A 21138-nucleotide genomic window follows, 5' to 3' on the forward strand; every position below is an offset into this window, starting at 1 on the left:
TATACAGTGCAATATAGAATGTCTTGCACTGCCAAAAAGAATTAAGCCACTGTCAAGAGGCTTTGTAGCTTAACTGATGTTGATGCCCATTTTTTAATATCATGGGCCAGCAAACAAAACCCCAAGCCTGGTGGGAAAAGCCCAAGAGAGCAGGGAAAGAAAGAAGAATCAGTGAAGTGGCATAAAAAGAGGACTCGTTGCAGAATTCCTCTAGCAGAAGCAGTTGAGAAAAATGGGAGAAAACAATCTTCAACATGAAGCCCATAAGAAAAAGTAAAAGCGGGCCCACGAAAGGCCCAAAACGCATTAAAGAAAGAGGAATCAGGGGTGGCAAATGGGCGGGTTGGGTTATAAATGGGTTGAGTATGTAATTATCCATTTATCTATTTATGACCCGTTTATATATAAATTAATTATCTATTACCAACCCAACCCATTTAATTAGTAACTCACTCATTTAACCTAATATGACTTAAACACCTCTAAAACTACTTGAATACCCTCTTGACCTCAAAAATTACCAAAATACCCTTAAATACCTAAAATGATACAAATACCCCTACACTTCCAAAATTACCAATATACCCTTGGACATCTAAAATTATCCCCAAAATCTCTAAAATGAGCAAAATACCTATGAAACCTCTAAAATGACCAAAATACCCCCGATATCTCTAAAATCACCATATATGCTTAAAACCTACTAAAATGACCAAAATACCTCTAAAATCTCTAAAATGACCAAAATACCCCCTAAAACCCCAAAAATGACCAAAATATCCCCGAAACCTAAAAATGACCAAAATACTTCTAAAACCTAAAAAATGACCAAAATAATCTCGAAACCTAAAAAATGACCAAAATACTCCCGAAACCTAAAAATGACCAAAATACTTCCAAAACCCAAAAAATAACCAAAATAACACCGAAACCCAAAAAATAATCAAAATACTCCCGAAACCTAAAAAATGACCAAAATACCCCCGAAACCTAAAAACGGCCAAAATACTTCCAAAATCCAAAAAATGACCAAAATAGCCATGAAATCCAAAAAATGACCAAAATACTCCCGAAACCTAAAAAATGACCAAAATACCCCCGAAACCTAAAAATGACCAAAAATACTTCCAAAACCCAAAAAATGACCAAAATACCCCCCGAAATCCAAAAAATGACTAAAATACATCGGCAAATGATTTTTATTTATTTATTTATTTATTTATTATTATTATTATTATTTTTACTTTGAAGGATTGAACAAACGAATTATTAAATCCTATCCTATCGTGTCGGCCATGCAAAAAGATATATTAAACTAGGGGCGGGGGGCAAGTGTTAATATTTACTTACTAGCCAGTCTAGACGCATTTTAGGTAAAAATATAAAACTGTTATTAATGATGAAAAACTATAAAACCGTATACACAATAGGAGCAGCTGCTTTCATGGGAGGATTGAGAGCATAGTTAAAGATAAAAATAAGTTGGCATGTTAAGCTAAAATAAATAGACCTATAACATATAGGTTACCAAAAATAATAGAAATTTTTGTAAGTTGTACTTTTGTCTACCCAACAATTAAAAACCTTTCCATTTCGGCAAATAGAATTAGAACATTTTTTATAATTACAATTTCAAAATTATTTTTTATGTAAATAAACCCATAATATATAAATATAATATAATGAATATGTTATTTTATTTTGAATTTTCTTGCATTCAAATATAGCTTAGCATACATATGAATGAATTGTTATTTTGCAAATTGATCTCAAATACTGTATCAATATGTATATGTTCGCTTGCACCTCTTCACTTCCCCAGCTACAAGCCTACAACGATCGAAGGTGTTAGCCTTGGCCTTCTAGTTCGGTCATGTCACATTTCTTCTTCTTTTTTCCATATGATTATTTAGGCTAAAAATTTAAAGCATTCATAAGGACTGAATGCTCTGTAAAGCTGAGCACAATCCCTCACAAAAAGCCTCTGTCTCTTATCTTTATAGACTCTAAAGTCTAAAAGGCTATTGACCTACAGTTCTGTTTTTTTCACAGAACAGAGTAACTTTTTTACTCCAAGTCTCAAATTAACTTTTTGTGGCGTCTCTTTGATCATTTCATTTATTTAGTTTATAATGTGATGTCAAATGTAATTTTTGCCCTTCTTCAAGTTAAATCTTAGCTTCACCACTGCACTAACCGCGTTAAAAAGATCAACGATAGTGGGCCATGTCCAGCCTTAAAATAACAATTACATAGAAGATGCATTCCTCAGATAGATATTGATCCAGGCAAGTATACAAGCATGAAGTATGTCAATTGTCAAACTGGGACATGTTCTCTTACAAGTTACAAGTAACCAAAAATATCCATCTCCTAAAACAGTTTAAGCTACAATAATGGACTTCCTTTTACCACATCTAAACACCAATATTATAGCTGGATTGATTGCAATATTCATCGTAGCCTACTTTATCAACGACAGGTTTGGTTCTGCTAAGAGGAAAAAAGCACCAGAAGCTGCTGGAGGATGGCCTCTAATTGGTCACTTGAACCTATTCACTGGATCCCAGCTCCCCCACATAAGTTTAGGAGCCTTAGCAGAAAAGTATGGACCAGTGTACACAATCCGAATTGGGGTTCATCCAGCTTTGGTGGTTAGTAGTTGGGAAATAGCTAAGGAATGTTTCACCACCAACGATGTGGCCACATGTTCTCGTCCTAAATTCATTGGTGCTAATCACTTGAGTTACAACTATGCCATGTTTGGGTTCAGCCCTTATGGTCCTTTTTGGCGTGACGTGCGCAAACTAATCGCTTTGGAGCTACTCTCAAATCGCCGGCTTGAGTTACTCAAAGATGTTAGAGCCTCAGAGATGGAGACCTCTTTGAAAGATCTGTACAAGGTCTGGACCGAGAAGAAGGGGATTGGGTCAGGTTCTGTTTCTCTAGAGATGAAGCAATGGTTTGGGGACTTGACACTCAACGTGGTTCTTAGAATGGTTGTTGGAAAGCGATTCTTTGGTGCCATGGCTACAAGTGATGAGAAAGAGGCACCTAAGGCTCGTAGGTGTCAAAAGGCTTTCAGGGACTTCTTTCACCTGTTGGGTTTGTCGCTTGTGGGAGATGCTATTCCTTGGCTTGGATGGTTGGATTCATTATTGGGAGGGCATGAAAAGGCGATGAAGAAAACAGCGAAAGAGATGGACTTTTTGGTTACTGAGTGGTTGGAGGAGCACAAGCAGAGGAGAGCTTCAGGTGAGGGTAAAGGGCATCAAGATTTCATGGATGTCATGCTTTCAATCCTAGAGGGTGTTGACCTTGCTGGCTTTGATGTTGATACCGTGAACAAAGCCACATGTTTGGTACGTATACCTAATTAATATAAAATACTAATTGTATCTGAATCAATTATTTAGGAATAATTCTAGGAAGAAATCTAATTTCACATGATCAGATCCCACAACATGTTGATGCACATTTGTGTGATTGTGAGTAGTAGTTACTTTTTGTCTATTTTATTTACATGGATCTATCATTTTTAGTTAACCACTAACAATCGCATAAATTAACAAATTAAAAAATTAGATATAAAAATTGATGGGTAAGTAATATTGTTGATTATTTAGGAAACTCTACAACTTTTTGGTTTCTTTCAAGTAAAAATATTTTCATTTTTCTATATTTGATTGTGGCTTAAAAATGAGAAAAAAAAAAGTTTTTGTTAGGAAAACAGATCCCAAATGAAAAGAAAAAGCCTTATGGAGAAGTAGAACCTAATTTTGAAATCTACCTGAAAATTTAGGTGGAACAAGTGACTTGTGTTGTATGGAGTCATAAAAAATAATAATAATAATAATAATAAGAGAGTAAAATTTCAAATGCCTGTCAACCTTTGGCCTTTGGAGAGAGAGAGATTACCATTTAAAGATTTTTTTAATGATGATTTGAAGTTTATTTGTGATGGTCTGTCAAGTTTGTAATGTTCTAGTAAACATTTTCAAATTTTTTTAAGAGTAAGACAACGTTTTCGGCTCAATTGGGCTTGTTTTTCCTTGATCATTGAAAATGTTTTCCATTGATGTGTGTTTTTTACTATAATAAATACTAAAAAAAATGTGGAATTCGCTTTCCACATAAACAATTGCAGCCTTAGATACCGTGATTTAACAATACTAGCGAGGATAAATTATGTGCACAAGCATGTTTAAACAATAACCGTAATCTTAATTATTTACATCAATTATGTTTGTTCAAAATTAATGTAAAAAATTCTAAATAAATGATCTCAGCTAAGTAGATTTTTGTTTAAGAACCATTAATTTTGGTTATGAACAACAACTATAAAAAAAAAAAAAAAAAATTATACCATGCAGAATATGATAGCAGGAGGCAACGACACAACCATGGTTACCTTGACCTGGGCACTCTCACTATTATTGAACAATCGCCACGCTTTGAAGAAAGCCCAAGAGGAGTTGGACATCAAAGTTGGTAAAGGAAGATTAGTGAATGAAGCTGATATCAATAACTTGTTCTACCTTCAAGCCATTATCAAGGAGGCACTTAGGCTATACCCACCTGGAGCACTTTCAGGACCAAGAGAGTTCCATGAAGACTGCATCATTGGTGGCTACCATGTCACAAAGGGCACACGTCTAGTGGTCAATTTGTGGAAGATCCAGACAGACTCTAGTGTGTGGTCTGACCCATTAGAGTTCAAGCCAGAGAGATTTCTCACTACTCACAAAGATGTTGATGTGAGGGGTCAAAATTTTGAGCTCATACCCTTTGGTAGTGGTAGAAGAGCTTGCCCTGGGATATCTTTTGGCCTTCAAATGCTGCACTTGACTCTGGCTAGTCTCATACATGCATTTGAAATCTCAACCCCATCAAATGCACCGGTTGATATGACTGCCACCTTTGGATTAACAAACATCAAATCCACACCACTTGATGTGGTTGTGAAACCACGCTTGCCATCAAATCTTTTTGAATAAGTTTGCTTGTGGAATATACAATTCATATCAAGATCTTCGGAGTATTGCAATTTGGTTTGATGAAATGTTGTCTCGGTATTTTTCTAGCTACTTTCCCTTGCATAGTATTTGCTGGTTTGTAGAATATGCTCAGTTTGGCTTCTTTTTTTGGATAGAGATGCACAGTTTGCTTAATTATCCGTTGCGGTAAAGAGTAGAAATATATAGTAAGATTTCACTCTCACTCTTTAAGTGGCACAGATAATTTATCCATGAAACTTTAGCAATCAAATAAATTAAAGCTTGCGTTGTGTATACAATCTGATCAGACTCTTGGTCTAAGAGAGTGTTTGAGGAGTGGTGAAAAAATAAAAGGATAAACTACAAGTTTGGTCCTTAACTTTTTTTTTAAGCTATGTATTAATTTAATCCTTAACATTTCAAATACGTCAATTTAGTTTCAAATTTTTTAGCATTGTGTCAAAATGGTATCTGCCATTAATTGATAGATAAAAAAGGTTGACGTGGCTAACAGTGATATTAAAATAATATTTTTTATGTTGAAATTGCCAAGTGTATTGCCACGTTACATTAAAAAAAAAAAAAAAAAAAAAAAAAAAAAAAAAAAAAAAAAAAAAAAAAAAGGGTGCTTCTAAAATATATACACACACGTAACATGAGGGACTAAACCGCCACTTGTCTTGCTTCGTTTAAAATAAAGAGGTAGAAAAATAGAAACAATATTTTAACCAAACGAACAACTCATTCTATGAGTTATTTTAGCTTATTTTGAGGTTCTTTACTTCTATATCAAAAAATAATTGGCTAATTGCAACTTAACCACCTGTGGTTTGATCAAATTTAAATTGTCTAACCATAATTTGAAATTTGACATTTTATCCTTGAAGTTAACCAGTTAGGATTTCATAACTCACGTTGGATATATCAAATCAGTTATATATAAATTTTCTTATTATTCTTATGTTCTTCATTTTCCAAAACATAAAAAAGAACAAGGCTAAAACAAGATCAAAGAGCAAGGGTTTAGTAAAAATTAAGAACAGACATTAGTCTCATTTTTAATATTTCCTTTGCTTCTTGGTGGCTTTAAATGCATAGACACCATAGTATAATAATGGAGCCTATAGAGATCCAAACACATTATGCTCGTTTGGAAGGCTCCAAATCTGGGCACCTGAATTTTTAAACACATTCCAAAATTACGGAAATATGTTGGGATAGAATTGATACCCCACAGTCCACATGAAGCTCTTGAAGAAAGCTGCCTTTCAATCTCTACTTTACCCATGTGTGTTCGATTTCAGAGTTTTGTTTCTGTTCCATAACGTGGTGTTCAATGATTTGAGGCTCCTTTTTTTTTTTTTTTTTTTTTTCTCACGTTCTTTTCCTTTCTTTTCTTTTTGTTTTAGTCATAGACTCAATAGTACAGACTATAGATTCCTGCAAAATGCATTGTACAGTTTTATCTATACGAGTGGGTACAAGTCCATTCAGGTCTTGTAGAATTCAGAAGGTAGCTCTTGTTCTTAATTTTCACTAACCTCACTCACTTTTTATCTTGTTTTCCTTTGTTCTTTTATGGTTTTTTATGTTTTGAAAGAGAAAACATAAAATGGGAGCAAAATTACTATTTAGCCCAATTTTTAAAGAAATAGTTACAAATTCTAGCTAAACTAACTTTAGTGGGTAAAGTGCCAAATTTTAAACCATGGTAGGCAACTCAAATTTTAGCCAAATCACATGTGGGTAATTGAATTAGCCCAAAAATATTTTTTTTTTTTTTTTTTTTTCTCACGTTCTTTTCCTTTTCTTTTCTTTTTGTTTTAGTCATAGACTCAATAGTACAGACTATAGATTCCTGCAAAATGCATTGTACAGTTTTATCTATACGAGTGGGTACAAGTCCATTCAGGTCTTGTAGAATTCAGAAGGTAGCTCTTGTTCTTAATTTTCACTAAACCCTCACTCACTTTTTTATCTTGTTTTCCTTTGTTCTTTTATGGTTTTTTATGTTTTGAAAGAGAGAAACATAAAATGGGAGCAAAATTACATATTTAGCCCAATTTTTAATAGAAATACGTTACAGAATCTTAACTAAACTAACTTTAGATGGGTAAAGTGCCAAATTTTAAACCATTGGTAGGCAACTCAAATTTTAGCCAAATCACATGTGGGTAAGTTGCAATTAGCCCAAAAATAATTTTTGAGTACTCCTTTTATAGAGTTCATTCAACAAATAAAGAATCAACAAAACACACTCAAAAGGGGAAGCAAATACTGTCGCTCACATTTTATCAAGACATGCATGCACAATTTGTAGAGGATGAAGTGGCGTGGATAGAACTTATTAGAAGACATACTTGAATGTATGATGTATCTCACATGCTGTTCAAATTAATTTGATGTAACTCTGCTGTCAATAATTTTATTAGAAAGTTAACGTATAATATCCTTTTAAGAAATTAAATTCTAAGTTTTATAGCCTCCTATCATAATATGTCATATCATCATATTATATTGTTTTTAATTCACTGTTAGCAATGTCAATCTTTTTCATTCATCACTTAACGGTAGAGACCATTTTGACATAATACCAAAACATTTAGGACTAAACTAACACATTTAAAACGTTAAAGATCAAATTAATACATAGCGTAAAAAAAAGTTAAGGACTGAACTTGTAGTTTACTCTTTTATTTTGTTACCACTCTTCAAACACACTCTCTTAGACCAAGAGTTTGATCAAATTGTATACACAATGGAAGTTTCAATTCTTTTGATTGCTGAAGTTTCATGGATAAATTATCTGTGCCACTTAAAGAGTGAGAGTGAAATCTTACTATAAATTTCTACTCTTTATCACAATGGATAATTAAGCAAACTGAGCATCTCTATCCAAAAAAAAAAAGCCAAAATGAGCTTATTCTACAAACCAGCAAATACTATGCAAGGGAAAGTAGCTAGAAAAATACCGAGACAACATTTCATCAAATCAAATTGCAATACTCCGAAGATCTTGATGTGAATTGTATATTCCACAAGCAAACTTTATTCAAAAAGATTTGATGGCAAGCGTGGTTTCACAACCACATCAAGTGGTGTGGATTTGATGTTTGTTAATCCAAAGGTGGCAGTCATATCAACCGGTGCATTTGATGGGGTTGAGATTTCAAATGCATGTATGAGACTAGCCAGAGTCAAGTGCAGCATTTGAAGGCCAAAAGATATCCCAGGGCAAGCTCTTCTACCACTACCAAAGGGTATGAGCTCAAAATTTTGACCCCTCACATCAACATCTTTGTGAGTAGTGAGAAATCTCTCTGGCTTGAACTCTAATGGGTCAGACCACACACTAGGGTCTGTCTGGATCTTCCACAAATTGACCACTAGACGTGTGCCTTTTGTGACATGGTAGCCACCAATGGTGCAGTCTTCATGGAACTCTCTTGGTGCAAGTGCTCCAGGTGGGTATAGCCTAAGTGCCTCCTTGATAATGGCTTTAAGGTAGAACAAGTTATTGATATCAGCTTCATTCACTAATCTTCCTTTACCAACTTTGATGTCCAACTCCTCTTGGGCTTTCTTCAAAGTGTGGCGATTGTTCAATAATAGTGAGAGTGCCCAGGTCAAGGTAACCATGGTTGTGTCGTTGCCTCCTGCTATCATATTCTGCATGGTGTAATTATTTATTTATTTATTTATTTTTATAGTAGTTGTTCATAACCAACATTAATGGTTCTTGTAACAAAAATCTACCTAGCTGAGATCATTTTTTTGTATTTTTTAAATTAATTTTGATTAAACATAATTGATATAAATAATTAAGATTACTGATGTTTAAACATGCTTGTGCGCATCATTATCCTCGCTAGTATTGTTAAATCACTAGTCTCTAAGGCTTCAATTGTTTATGTGGAAAACGAATTGCACACTTTTCCAGTATCTATTATAGTAAAAAACACACATCAATGGAACACAATTTTCAATGATCAAGGAAAAAACAAACCCAATTCAGCTGAAAACGTTGTCTATACTATAAAAAATTGGAGATGTTTACTAGAGCATTAGTAACATGACAGATCATCACAAATAAACTTCACATCACCATTAAAAAAATCTTAAATGATAATTTCTCTCTATTTACTTCATCCTCCTCTCTCTCTCTCTCTCTCTCTCTCTCTCTCTCCAAAGGCCAAAGGCCAAAGGTTGACAGGCATTCGAAATTTTACTCTTTTTTTTTTTTTTTTTTTTTTTTTNTCTTGATGCCCTTTAGCCTCACCTGAAGCTCTCCTTTGCTTGTGTTCCTCCAACCACTCAGTAACCAAAAAGTCCATCTCTTTCGCTGTTTTCTTCATCGCCTTTTCATGCCCTCCTAATAATGAATCCAACCATCCAAGCCAAGGAATAGCATCTCCCACAAGAGACAAACCCACCAAGTGAAAGAAGTCCCTAAAAGCCTTTTGACACTGACGAGCCTTAGGTGCCTCTTTCTCATCACTTGTAGCCATGGCACCAATGAATCGCTTTCCAACAACCATTCTAAGAACAACGTTGAGTGTCAAGTCCCCAAACCATTGCTTCATCTCTAGAGAAACATAACCTGACCCGATATCCTTCTTCTCTGTCCAGACCTTGTACAGCTTTTTCAAAGAGGTCTCCATCTCTGAGGCTCTAACATCTTTGAGTAACTCAAGCCGGCGATTTGAGAGTAGCTCCAAAGCTGTTATCTTGCGCATGTTACGCCAAAAAGGACCATAAGGGCTGAACCCCAACATTGCATAGTTGTAAGTCAAGTGATTAGCACCAATGAATTTGGCACGAGAACATGTGGCCACATCATTGGTAGTGAAACATTCCTTAGCTAAGTCCCAACTACTAATCACCAAAGCTGGATGAACCCCAATTCGGATTGTGTACACTGGTCCATACTTTTCTGCTAAGGCTCCTAAACTTATGTGGGGGAGCTGGGATCCAGTGAATAGGTGCAAGTGACCAATTAGAGGCCATCCTCCAGCAGCTTCTGGTGCTTTTTGCCTCTTAGCAGAACCAAACCTGTTGTTGATAAAGTAGGAAACGATGAATATGGCAAGCAATCCAGCTATAATATTGGTGTTTAGATGTTGTAAAAGGAAGTCCATTATTGTAGCTTAAAGTACTGTTTTAGGAGATGGATATTTTTGGTTACTTCTAATAAGAGACTATATTACAGTTCAACATATTTGTATACTTGCCTGGATCAATATCTATCTGAGGAATGCATCTTCTATGTAATTGTTATTTTAAGGCCGGACATTTGATCTTAGCCAAAAGGCCGAGAAAGGTATATTTTAAGGCCGGACATGGCCCACTATTGTTGATCTTTTTGATGTGTTTAATGTATCTTTTTTCATACCCTTACACGATAGGATAGGATTTAATAAATCATTTGTTGAATCCTTCAAAAATAAAAATATAAAAATCATTTGCAGAAGGTATATGTGATTCAGTAGTGACGAATGATGATGTCTCATCTTTTATTATTAATGAACATTATGTGTTTTTTCCGGAGTCTTCACATGAGCTTCTGCCTTCTGGTCACAGGAAAATTATTATATGGTTCACTTGTTACTACCATGGTTTTCAATCCATCTTCCATTTGACTGGAAGATGAAAGGGCTTTGCAACGAAATCAGGTTAAATCTTTGGGTGTGCGCTTGTTAGAAAATTCTTACTCTTCTTGTAAAAGCCCATGATGAAATCTTACACGCTATGACTACAACAGGTGCACGCATTTTCCTTTTTTTTTTTTTAATTAAAATTTTCCATTTTTTTTTTCTTTGTTGTCATTTGACACGTTTATAGAGGCTGAGTCATTGTGAGATGACAAACGCCTTCCACCAGCAACTCCATGAAGAGTTTAAAAGATTCATTGTAATAAAAGATTTAGTGGTCGATCAAAGCAGTCAGAAAATTCTCAATATATCGACAGCAACTTTTAGGTCCTTTGTGGCATCTATGATGCTTGATTAAGTTGTGTATCGCACATGAATAATAATTCGGAAGAATTTACATATTCTTGCTATGGTATGATATGAGAGAATGATATTTAGGCGTGAAAGATGTGCAATGAATTTTGAGAAGTGATGTAAAATGGATAATATAAACTTTTCTTGAATAGAGAGCCACTTAGAAGTTAATTAACACACAAGAGTTTTAAAAAATAAAAAAAGTACTAGTAGAAATTATTGGAGCAAATAGTAAAATCATGGGAAATTTGGTGATCTTAAGGGAATCTCTGTAAGGGTTAAAACTATCACTTTACCTCGAGTTCAAATCATTTGTCCCACTTTTCCTGTTCTACCTTATACTCTACCAATAAATACTTGTTACGTGTTCACCTAATTAATTAAATACTATTATTATTGATTTATTAATACTACAGTTATTAATTTATAGTAGTATTTAATTAATTAGGTGAACATGTGGCAAGTATTTATTGGTGAAGTATAGAGCGGAGAAGGAAAAATAATTAATTAAATACTATCATTATTGACTTATTAATACTACAGTTATTAATTTATAGTAGTATTTAATTAATTAGGTGAACATGTGGCAAGTATTTATTAGTGAAGTATAGAGCAGAGAAGGAAAAATGGGACAAAAGATTTAGACTCACTTACCTCTCCCTCTCTTAAAAAAAATCATCACTTTACCGCAGGACCTATGTCACTTTTCAGCAAATTCCTTTATTTAGGCTTGCATTTAGTCATTTTGGCTATTTTTGCTCATTTTTCTTTTTGTTATAACTTTCAATTTAAAAGTCAAAACGTGGTCTATTCTAGGACATTTTCTCGAGTATGTAGGAGTTGATTTTTTATATTTTCCCAAGATTTCCCTTTATTTTTGGCGATTTTTCCTATTTTCTAGCCTAATTTCATTCTTAATACAAATTAAAGTTTTCTAGGGTTTCTTAAGGGTCTCATAGCCTCCTAATGATTTCTTTAGTATCCTGGCCATCCAAGGTTATGTCGGTAGCCCAGTTACCGACAGGGGACTTTGGCCAAGATCCGAAGAGAGCTAGAACGAATATTCAACTGGTTTTAGGCTTCTCAGACGAAGATAAGATTGGAACCATCCAACCTCATGATGACGCTCTAGTAGTCACCCTCAGAATTTGAGGATATGATGTGAAGAGGGTAATGGTGGATCAGGGTAGCGCGGTAGAGATAATGTACCCTGACCTCTACAAGGGGCTGAACCTAAAACTTGATGACTTAACACCATACAGCTCTCCCCTAGTTAGCTTTGAAGGAAGAATCGTCACCTCGAAGGGCCAAATATGGTTACTCGTACAAACTGACTCAGAAGTAGTGGATGTGGATTTCATTGTTGTAGATGTGTATTCCCCTTATACGGCAATTGTAGCCAGACCTTGGCTACATATGCTAGGGGCTGTTTCATCCACTTTGCATCAAAAAGTTAAATATCCATCTGAAGGGCAAGTTTGTGAAATCCGGGGAGATCAATCCTCGGCCAGACAATGCTTGGTGGCTGCCATCCAGCACAAGCTCGAAACTAAGTCCTCAGCCACGGCCGAGGGAGATTTATAGCAGTTAAAATGTCGGGTATTGCCTGGCGAAGATCTAGATGAGGGCGTTAAATGTGAAGATTTAATAAAATTTCTAATTGGAGACAATCCCGAAAGGTTCTTTCAAGTCGGATCTTAGATGCCTCTACTAGAGAGGGAGGAGCTAGTACATTTTCTTAAAAAAAACCTTGATCTATTTGCTTGGAACGCCTACGAAGCCCCAGGGGTGGATCCAGAATTCATTTGCCACCATCTGGAGGTCAACCCATTGATCACTCCTAAGAAGCAACCTCCTCGGCACCCATCTAAGGAGCATGCTGATGCAGTAAGAGAAGAAGTAACAAAGCTCAAACAAGCTGGAGCTATTAAAGAGGTTTTTTTATCCTGAATGGCTAGCAAACACTTTGGTGGTGAAGAAGAAGAATGAGAAATAACGAGTGTGTGTAGACTTCACTGACTTGAATAAGGCCTGTCCTAAGGACCCATTCCCTATGCCGAAAATTGATCAGTTGGTAGATGCCACGGTCGGCCATCCTCGGATGAGTTTCCTAGATGCCTTCCAAGGTTACCATCAAATACTGCTAGCCCTGGACGATCAGGAGAAGACTGTATTTGTCACCCCTATTGGTAACTACCATTACAAGGTGATGCCCTTTGGTTTGAAAAACGCAGGATCTACTTACTAAAGAATGATGACGAGGATGTTTGAACCGCAGTTGGGCAAAAGTATTAAAGTCTATATAGACGACATGGTGGTGAAAAGCAAGATCATTTCGGAACATGTAAAGGATCTTGAAAACATTTTTGAAATTCTAAGAAGGTATAAGTTACGTCTAAACGCCTCAAAATGCTCATTTGGTGTGGAGCCAGGCAAGTTCTTGGGGTACATGGTGACTCATAGGGAAATTGAAGTTAACCCCGATCAGATAAAGGCTATCCATAATCTATAGGCTCCTCGGAATCCTAAAGAAGTTCAGAAGTTGACCGGAATGACTGCTGCCTTAAATCGATTCATCTCCCGATCAGCAGATAGGTGTAGACCTTTCTTCTCGTTGATCAACAAGTGTAAGGGATTTGAGTGGATTGAAGAATGTGCTGTGGCTTTTCAGCAACTTAAGGACTATCTTGCTCGGCCACTTATCATGTCCAGTCTTGAACCAGACGAAGTCCTATTTGCCTACATTGTTGTGGCTCCTTGTGCTGTGAGCTTGGTGATAATACGGGCAGATCGCGGTGTGCAAAGGCCGGTCTACTATGTAAGTAAGTCGCTGCATGAGGCCGAGACTCGTTACTTGCAGCTGGAGAAGGCTATCCTGACAGTGGTGCTTGGAACGTGGAAACTCTCTCACTATTTCCAAGCTCATACGGTCATTGTTCTCACTCAGCTCCCGCTTAAGGCCATACTCCGAAGTGCTGATTACACTGGGAGGATTGCTAAGTGGGGCACAATCTTGGGTGCTTTTGATATCAGGTACATGCCTCGCACATCGGTCAAGGGCCAGGTCCTTGTAGATTTTGTGGCCAAGTTCATAAAGCCCAGGTTAGAAGAAATAACATCGACCTCGGACATGGATGAAAAATCAGTTGGCATGATTTCTCAACAAAGTCCCTCACATTGGGAAGTGTATATGGATGGTGCAGCGAACCAGAAGGGTTTTGGAGTGGGGCTAGTGCTAATATCCCCTGAAAAAATCATCATTGAAAAGTCGCTAAGATTGGATTTCTCGGCAACGAATAATGAGACGGAGTATGAAGCTCTACTAATGGGAATGGCTATGGTTTGAAGAATGGGAGGAAGGGCCGTGGAGGTGTTCTTGGACTCGAGATTAGTCGTTGGCCAAGTACAAGGTAAGTTTGAAGCAAAGGATGAGAGAATGCAAGGATACCTGAGCCGAGTTAAGCACTTGCAATCGGAGTTCGAATCTTTTAACTTGCTGCATATCCCCAGAAATGGTAATACGCATGCTGACTCTTTAGCCACGCTAGCTACCTCTTCGGCACAAGGCTTACCGAGGGCTATCCTCGTGGAGGACCTGCATGGCCCTGTAGAGTTGTGAAGAGAGGTAGCTCAAGTTCACCAAATCAGGGCCGAACTCAGTTGGATGGATCCTATAATTAAATTATTGGAGAAGGATATTTTGCCCGAGGAGAGGGGCGAAGCTGACAAAATTCAGAGGAAAGCGACCAGATTTTGGCTATCCGAAGACCGTAAATTATACAAACGTTCCTATTCAGGACCGTACTTATTATGCATGCATCCTGAAGCAGCTGAGTTATTACTGGAAAAGCTACATGAAGGAATCTGTGGGAGCCATACTGGAGGTAGATCCTTGGCTCATCGAGCCATTACCCAAGGTTATTGGTGGTCGAATATGCAAAAAGAAGCCCATGAATATGTCAAGAAGTGCGACCAATGTCAACGGTTTGCCCTAAACATTCATCAGCCAGGGGGAAGTCTTAATCTGCTATTCAGCCCATGGCCATTTGCTCAATGGGGTTTGGATATCGTGAGCCCATTCCCTAAAACCATAGGAAACAAGAAGTATCTTCTGGTTGGAACAGACTATTTTACCAAATAGGTTGAAGCTGAATTTCTGGCCAATATCAGAGATGTAGATGTACAGAAATTTGTGTGGAAGAGTATTGTCACTCGGTTTGGGACACCTCATACTCTCATTTCAAACAATGGCTTACAGTTCGATAGTAAAGCGTTCAGGAGTTATTGTGTTGAACTAGGAATCACAAACAGATACTCCACCCTTGCCTATCCCTAGGAGAATGGGCAAGTAGAAGCAGTTAACAAGGTCATAGTTAATGGACTGAAAAAGAGACTAGATGATGCAAAGGGTAAATGGGTGGAAGAACTGCCACACGTACTATGGGCATATAGAACTACACCTCGTAGGTCTATTGGGGAAACCCCATTTTCAATGACCTACGGAGTTGAGGCTGTCATACCTCTGGAGACTGGATTCCCAACTATGAAGACTAGTTCGTTCAGACCAACCAGCAACAATGAGCAGTTAGAAAAGAGTTTGGATCTGATTGAAGAACGGAGAGAAAATGCCATGGTCCGATTAGCACATTACCAACAAAAGCTCAAGCAGGGCTATGATGCCAATGTAAAGCTAAGGCCTTTAGAACTTGACGATTTGGTATTCAAGAAAGTTGTGGGCACTGCAAAGAATTCAACTTAGGGAAAATTAGGGCCCAACTAGGAGGGGCCATATCGTATTACTTCAGGAGCTGGCATTGGGACATATTTTTTGGAAGATTTGGATATTCATGTAATACCACACCCTTGGAATGTAAACAACCTTAAAAGGTATTATTATTAATCAACTCTTTATTTTAATTATTGTGCGAATTTATTATGTAAAATTTTTGGACCTCTCCTAAGTGTTTAAACTTAAATCCAATCATCCCTGAAGTCCTCGGACCAGATGATTTGGGTTAGTTAACACTCGTTTACAAGTTTCTTAAGTGTTTAAACTTAAATCCAATCATTCCTGAAGTCCTCGGACCAAATGATTTGGGTTAGTTTACACTTGTTTACAATTTTTCTGAGTGTTTAAACTTAAATCCAATCATGCTTGAAGTCCTCGGATCAGATGATTTGGGTTAGTTACCACTCGTTTACCGGTCTCCTAAATGTTTAAACTTAAATCCAATCATGCCTGAAGTCCTCAGACTAGATGATTTGGGTTAGTTAACACCCATTTACAGGTCTCCTACGGGTTTAAACTTAAATCCAATCATGCCTGAAATCCTCGGACCAGATGATTTTGGTTAGTTAACACTCATTTGCAAGTTTCCTAACTGTTTAAACTTAAGTCCAATCATACTTAAGTCCTCAGATCAGATGATCTGGGTTAGTTAACACTGTCTTATAGTCATTATCAAAGTTTAAATTTAACGAATCATGCTTAAATAACTTCGTCTTGTAGTGTTAAATATTGAAGTAATCCAAGAATCCAAGAAAATCTGTAATATCTTCACGTCATTCATAGAATTTTATAATTGTTAATAACTCTTGTATGACCTAGTCCTTCCAGTATTTGAATAAGGCGTTTACATCATTGGTCTGATATTGTCGTTAAACCTGCCTATACTACAATAGTAAATCTCATAATAAGTGCGACGAAAATAGAAAATAGAAGAATAATTTCATTAACTAAAAAGAAAAGTACATTGCAATCCCTTAAAAAAAAAAAAAAAAAAAAAAAAAAAAAACTAAAAACTAAAAACAAATACAAGTACAAAATAGAAATCCCTAGATGTCTAAGTCTTCGTCTGAGAAGCCAAAGGGTCAGCAGCATGGCTTGGCTGGGTGGCAACATCCTTAATCTAATCTTCAGTCTGCTTGCCCTGGTCTCCAATCTGACCAGACTCTTGGGGTGCTTCGGTAGGATTAGGAAGGGTTTGGTCGACTATCGGCTGCTCTGGATCTTCTATCAGTTCGCAAACATCTGGGTGGTAGAAGATGCTCTTAGGCTGCCTCAAGTCAGCCTCTGGAGGAACCCCAGCAGCATCAAGGGCTTTCTCCCAAGTTACATCACAATACTCCCTGTAGACCTTCGTGAGCTCTTCAGTAAGTCTGAGTTGGGTCTCCTCCACCCCAAAAGTATATGCTGCTTATCTCTCAGCCTCCACTGCCTCCTTGGCCAGTTAGGCCCCTTTCTCGGCCAACTGAGTAGCTTCCTTGGCTTTCTTTAGCTCAGCACGAAGACCTTTGATCGTCTCTCTCTCTGTCTCCAGATTGATCTCGGTTATGCGCAATTGCTTGCGTTGTTCTTCGGCCTGCTTTTCAGCAGTCTTCAGGCCAGTGTCTTTATTATCCCTTTGGCTTGTCATATCTCTCAGTTGCTCGGACAGCCGAGAGTAATCTTCCTTTAGACTACTGAGGGATTTCTTAACCTCAGATCGAGTGTGAGCCTTGGCCTGGGCCTCATTAAAGGTTCTCTTGTTCCATTCTTCAGCCACGTAAACCTGCTGAGTGATCTGTATAGTAGAAGAAAGAACTTCAATACAAAGCAATTTTTTTTTTTTTTTTAACTTAATTGATCAACATTTTAATAAAAAGAATGGACTGGTTCACTTACCATGGCTAAATCCCTTTTGAGGGATAAGAAGAGTTCATATTGGCTGAAGCGCCTATAAGACTCCATATCCTTTGGAAGGAGGAGTGGCTGCTCCAGGGCTTCAGCAACCAAACTTGTCCTCCCCCCATGGTAGTTTCTAAAGGAAGTATCCTAGGGGATGAGAGCACCGTCCAGCTCCAGTTTAGGGGACCAGGTGCACGGCCCTCAGTGCACCTCATCGTTGAGAGCTTCGTCTCGGCTCTCGGTGGACGAAGCCTTTTTGCCCTGTTGGCCTTTGTCCACCTTCTGTTGCTTTGCCCCTTTTGTAGGCATCACCTCCATCTCCTCGTTGATTGTAATGGGCCTCTTCTTCTTCATATCTGGCAATGGTTTTAGGTCCAGATCAGCGGGAATTTAGGGAGGTGGTGGAGGAAGACTGACAACTGGCTGAGACGTCCCAGTATCCTTGGGCCCAGCCTTCTTATTCCTATTCTTCATCAGATCTTTTAGACTTGCCATATCGTCTTCTTCGTCCGAAGAGACTTCTGGAATAGCTGTTATTAAGATAGGAGGGTGGACACTAGATTGCTTGTCAACTTCCTCTTCGGCGTCTGAAATGCGTATCACTCAAACCTCTTCTAAGGCCTCTTCGAAGGTAAATTTGTCAATTTGCTCTTCAAGTGATGAAGTAGAAGAAGCAACACCCTCGCCTTCTGCTGCTGGCTTAATGGGAATTTGCTGAACCAGCTGGACGAGCAGCGGTACACCCTGCGGGTTTGGATGTGACACGGGGGGAAGATCGAACGGAGCCAAAAAATCTTTTCGAGCAACGTCAATGCGGTAGATGCGATGGTCTCCTTGTCTTATTGCATTTCCGACCGGCTGGAAATCGGATGGTTTGGGCGTGTAACCAAGAATGAGGGGAACCGATCAGAGTTGCTCGTCTTCACTCATAAAAATTTTCGATCGTAATAGATAGTTGAGCGCGCGGTGTTTGTAAGACTCAGCCGAGGAGAAACATGATTTTTATCTGTTAACATCACAACAAAAGTTAGTCAGAAACTTGAAAACAACAAGACAGAGAGGACAAAATTGTAAAGAAATGTCAATCCTAAATCTACTGTTAGCAAGCCTAAATCTAAGATGCCCCCACCTAGCTCTCCTAGTCGGGTTGGGTAGTGAAGACCGTCATGCCATGCGCCCGAGACAATCAGATAGTCGTCTTTCATCCCTTTGTTAGACTTGGGAAGGCAAGAGACGAGTCTAACAGCGTTGGACCGGGATTTCAAATAATATCCCACTCCTTTCTGACCGTGGCACTCGTACATATGTACCATGTCCCGCTAGGTGAGTCCTAATCCTAGATGATGGTTTAAATCATCGATGGCTCCTAGGACTCTAAAGACGTTGGGCGCACATTGTTCAGGGCTAAACCTATGGTTTCGAAGGTAGTTAGTGGTAATGGGGCCCATAGGAATAGTCATTCCTTCTTCCAAGAAGGCGATGATGGGGATTATTACTTCACCCAACTTCCGATCCGTTAGTATTCTTTCTAGAGGGCAATATCTCAAACCCACATCTTCAGGTATGCGGTATGTGGCCCTAAATTCCTCCATCTGAGCGGGGCTGTCCACTAAATACAGGAATCTACCCATCTTAAACAAACAAGAAAGGAGGGACTCTAAACGCAGTGACTACTCGAAGGCCAAGGAAGGTGTCTGAGGAGAAGATAAAAGACTTGAGTATATGAGAAATTATACGAACAGGATCGGAAAATGATCTTTGAACTCGTAGAGATGCTTGTAGATTCTGGATTTGATGATTGAATAACTTGGTCGATTTGAATGCCTTTGTTCGCTGGAAAGTCTGAGAATCTGTAAAGTAAAGGAGGAAAGACCTCTTCTAGGGCTTTATATAGAGACAAACGAAGAGGTAGGAGTTATCCCGCTCGAAATTCCGAAAAAGAACCACATACGTTGGATCAGTAGTCCACCGTTAAATGGCAGAGACAAAATGCTGCCTGGAGTAATTAATAGCACTTTGAAAATCTTGAAACGGCAGCAGTAGTTATGAAGCGCATAAATCTATGCTCTTACACATGTGAACTAAGATATTTTTGTATTTTTGACTTTTACTTCGTAGCAAATCAAAATCTTATTTTTTTCTCCTCAGATGCGAGGGAAAAATTAAAATTTTGAGGGGCTATTGTGGGGGGTAGAAACTTAAACTTATGTATTAAGCCCAAAACCCTATGTGAAGGTTATTATGTGTCCGAAGAGGCGAAAATTGTTGAGGAGCATTCCGCATGAAAGAAAGAAACCTGGGAGTGAAGAAGATCCGTTCGAAGAGAGCACCAGCGTTCCGAAGAGATCATTCTCCTCGAATGTAAAGATTCTTGGTCAAGCAAATATCTGGGGGGTTTGAATGATCTTACTAATGACTTCAGCGATCTGGATAAACTTTGGACATGCCTGAAGATAAGAATAATGGAGAAATATCTAAAAGGAAAAGCTGCCACCACCACATTAAATGCACTGCATTTGCTTTTTTGGCCGTATCAATGTGGAAAAGACCCCTGAACAGTGTTAATCCAGCTACCACCACTCACAGAAAGATGAGGAAGAAATCTGACGTGATACATACTCAAATGGACACTTAGATGAAGAATAAGTGGATTGTGGAGATGATGAGGGAGGATACTATATAAAGAAAAAGCTTCTAGAGAAGAAGGGACTTTTTGAGAGTTGTATTGATTTTTCATTGAATAATATTCCTATTCAAACATCAAATTAAAAGACTTTGAAGTGTATTTTTTATCAGTTTCTTCTTAGCACTATAGTTAATTATTGCTTAGTCCACAATCAACTTAGCTTTTTCACAAATTCTCTACAAAGTTATTGTTCTAAGTTCATTGGGCTCATAATCCAAAGCTTTTGGACTTGGGCAACTAAAATATACCCTACAATATATATATATATATATATAAAATAGTAAAAATAATTAAGCCACTTGGGAAATTTGTCCAAGTTTTTTATACTAAGAAAACCCCTAAATTTTTTCCGGTCTTTGTGTAAAAAAAGTCTAAAAAGACACGTAACAGAGGAAGACAGCAGTCATATGACTCATATCTCACAGTCATATATCCTTACGATTTCGGATTTCATGGTCTTTGGTCAAATATTACGATGATTCGTTAGAATAAGATAGTGTCACAAAAGGCACACGTCTAGCGGTCAATTTGTGGAAGATCCAGACAGACCCTAGTGTGTGGTCTGACCCATTAGAGTTCAAGCCAGAGAGATTTCTCGCAACTCACAAAGATGTTGATGTGAGGTGTCAAAATTCTGAGCTCATACCCTTTGGTATTGGCAGAAGAGCTTGCCTTGGGATATCTTTTGGCCTTCAAATGCTGCACTTAACTCGGGCTAGTCTCGTACATGCATTTGAAATCTCAACCCCATCAAATGCACCAGTTGATATGACTGCCACCTTT

The 21138-nt window shown here is 37.8% G+C and overlaps 2 protein-coding genes across 2 annotated transcripts; one reads left to right on the plus strand and one right to left on the minus strand.

Annotated features, from left to right (window-relative positions):
- Positions 1–2271: 2271 nt before the first annotated feature.
- LOC112000977 (cytochrome P450 CYP82D47) lies at positions 2272–5372 on the plus strand. The gene is made up of 2 exons (XM_024033147.2): positions 2272–3362; positions 4374–5372. Exons 1-2 carry the CDS (start codon positions 2397–2399, stop codon positions 4995–4997), a joined length of 1590 nt encoding a protein of 529 aa, XP_023888915.2. The 5' UTR covers positions 2272–2396; the 3' UTR covers positions 4998–5372.
- A 2290-nt stretch (positions 5373–7662) lies between these two features.
- LOC112006796 (cytochrome P450 CYP82D47) lies at positions 7663–10233 on the minus strand. Its single transcript, XM_065777733.1, has 2 exons — positions 9163–10233; positions 7663–8686 (listed from the first exon to the last, which is right to left on the minus strand). The coding sequence occupies exons 1-2, from the start codon at positions 10133–10135 to the stop codon at positions 8046–8048; spliced, it is 1614 nt and encodes a 537-aa protein (XP_065633805.1). The 5' UTR covers positions 10136–10233; the 3' UTR covers positions 7663–8045.
- Positions 10234–21138: the final 10905 nt, after the last annotated feature.

The sequence above is a fragment of the Quercus suber genome, unplaced genomic scaffold (assembly GCF_002906115.3).
Source record: "Quercus suber isolate HL8 unplaced genomic scaffold, Cork oak 2.0 scaffold_162, whole genome shotgun sequence".
Classification (NCBI taxonomy): Eukaryota; Viridiplantae; Streptophyta; class Magnoliopsida; order Fagales; family Fagaceae; genus Quercus; species Quercus suber.

Excerpts from the sequence above, each read along its gene's own strand:
- LOC112000977 (XM_024033147.2), top strand. The coding sequence starts at position 2,397 with ATGGACTTCCTTTTACCACATCTAAACACCAATATTATAGCTGGATTG. Across the intron at positions 3,363-4,373 it reads TGAACAAAGCCACATGTTTG|AATATGATAGCAGGAGGCAA; the intron begins GTACGTATACCT and ends TATACCATGCAG.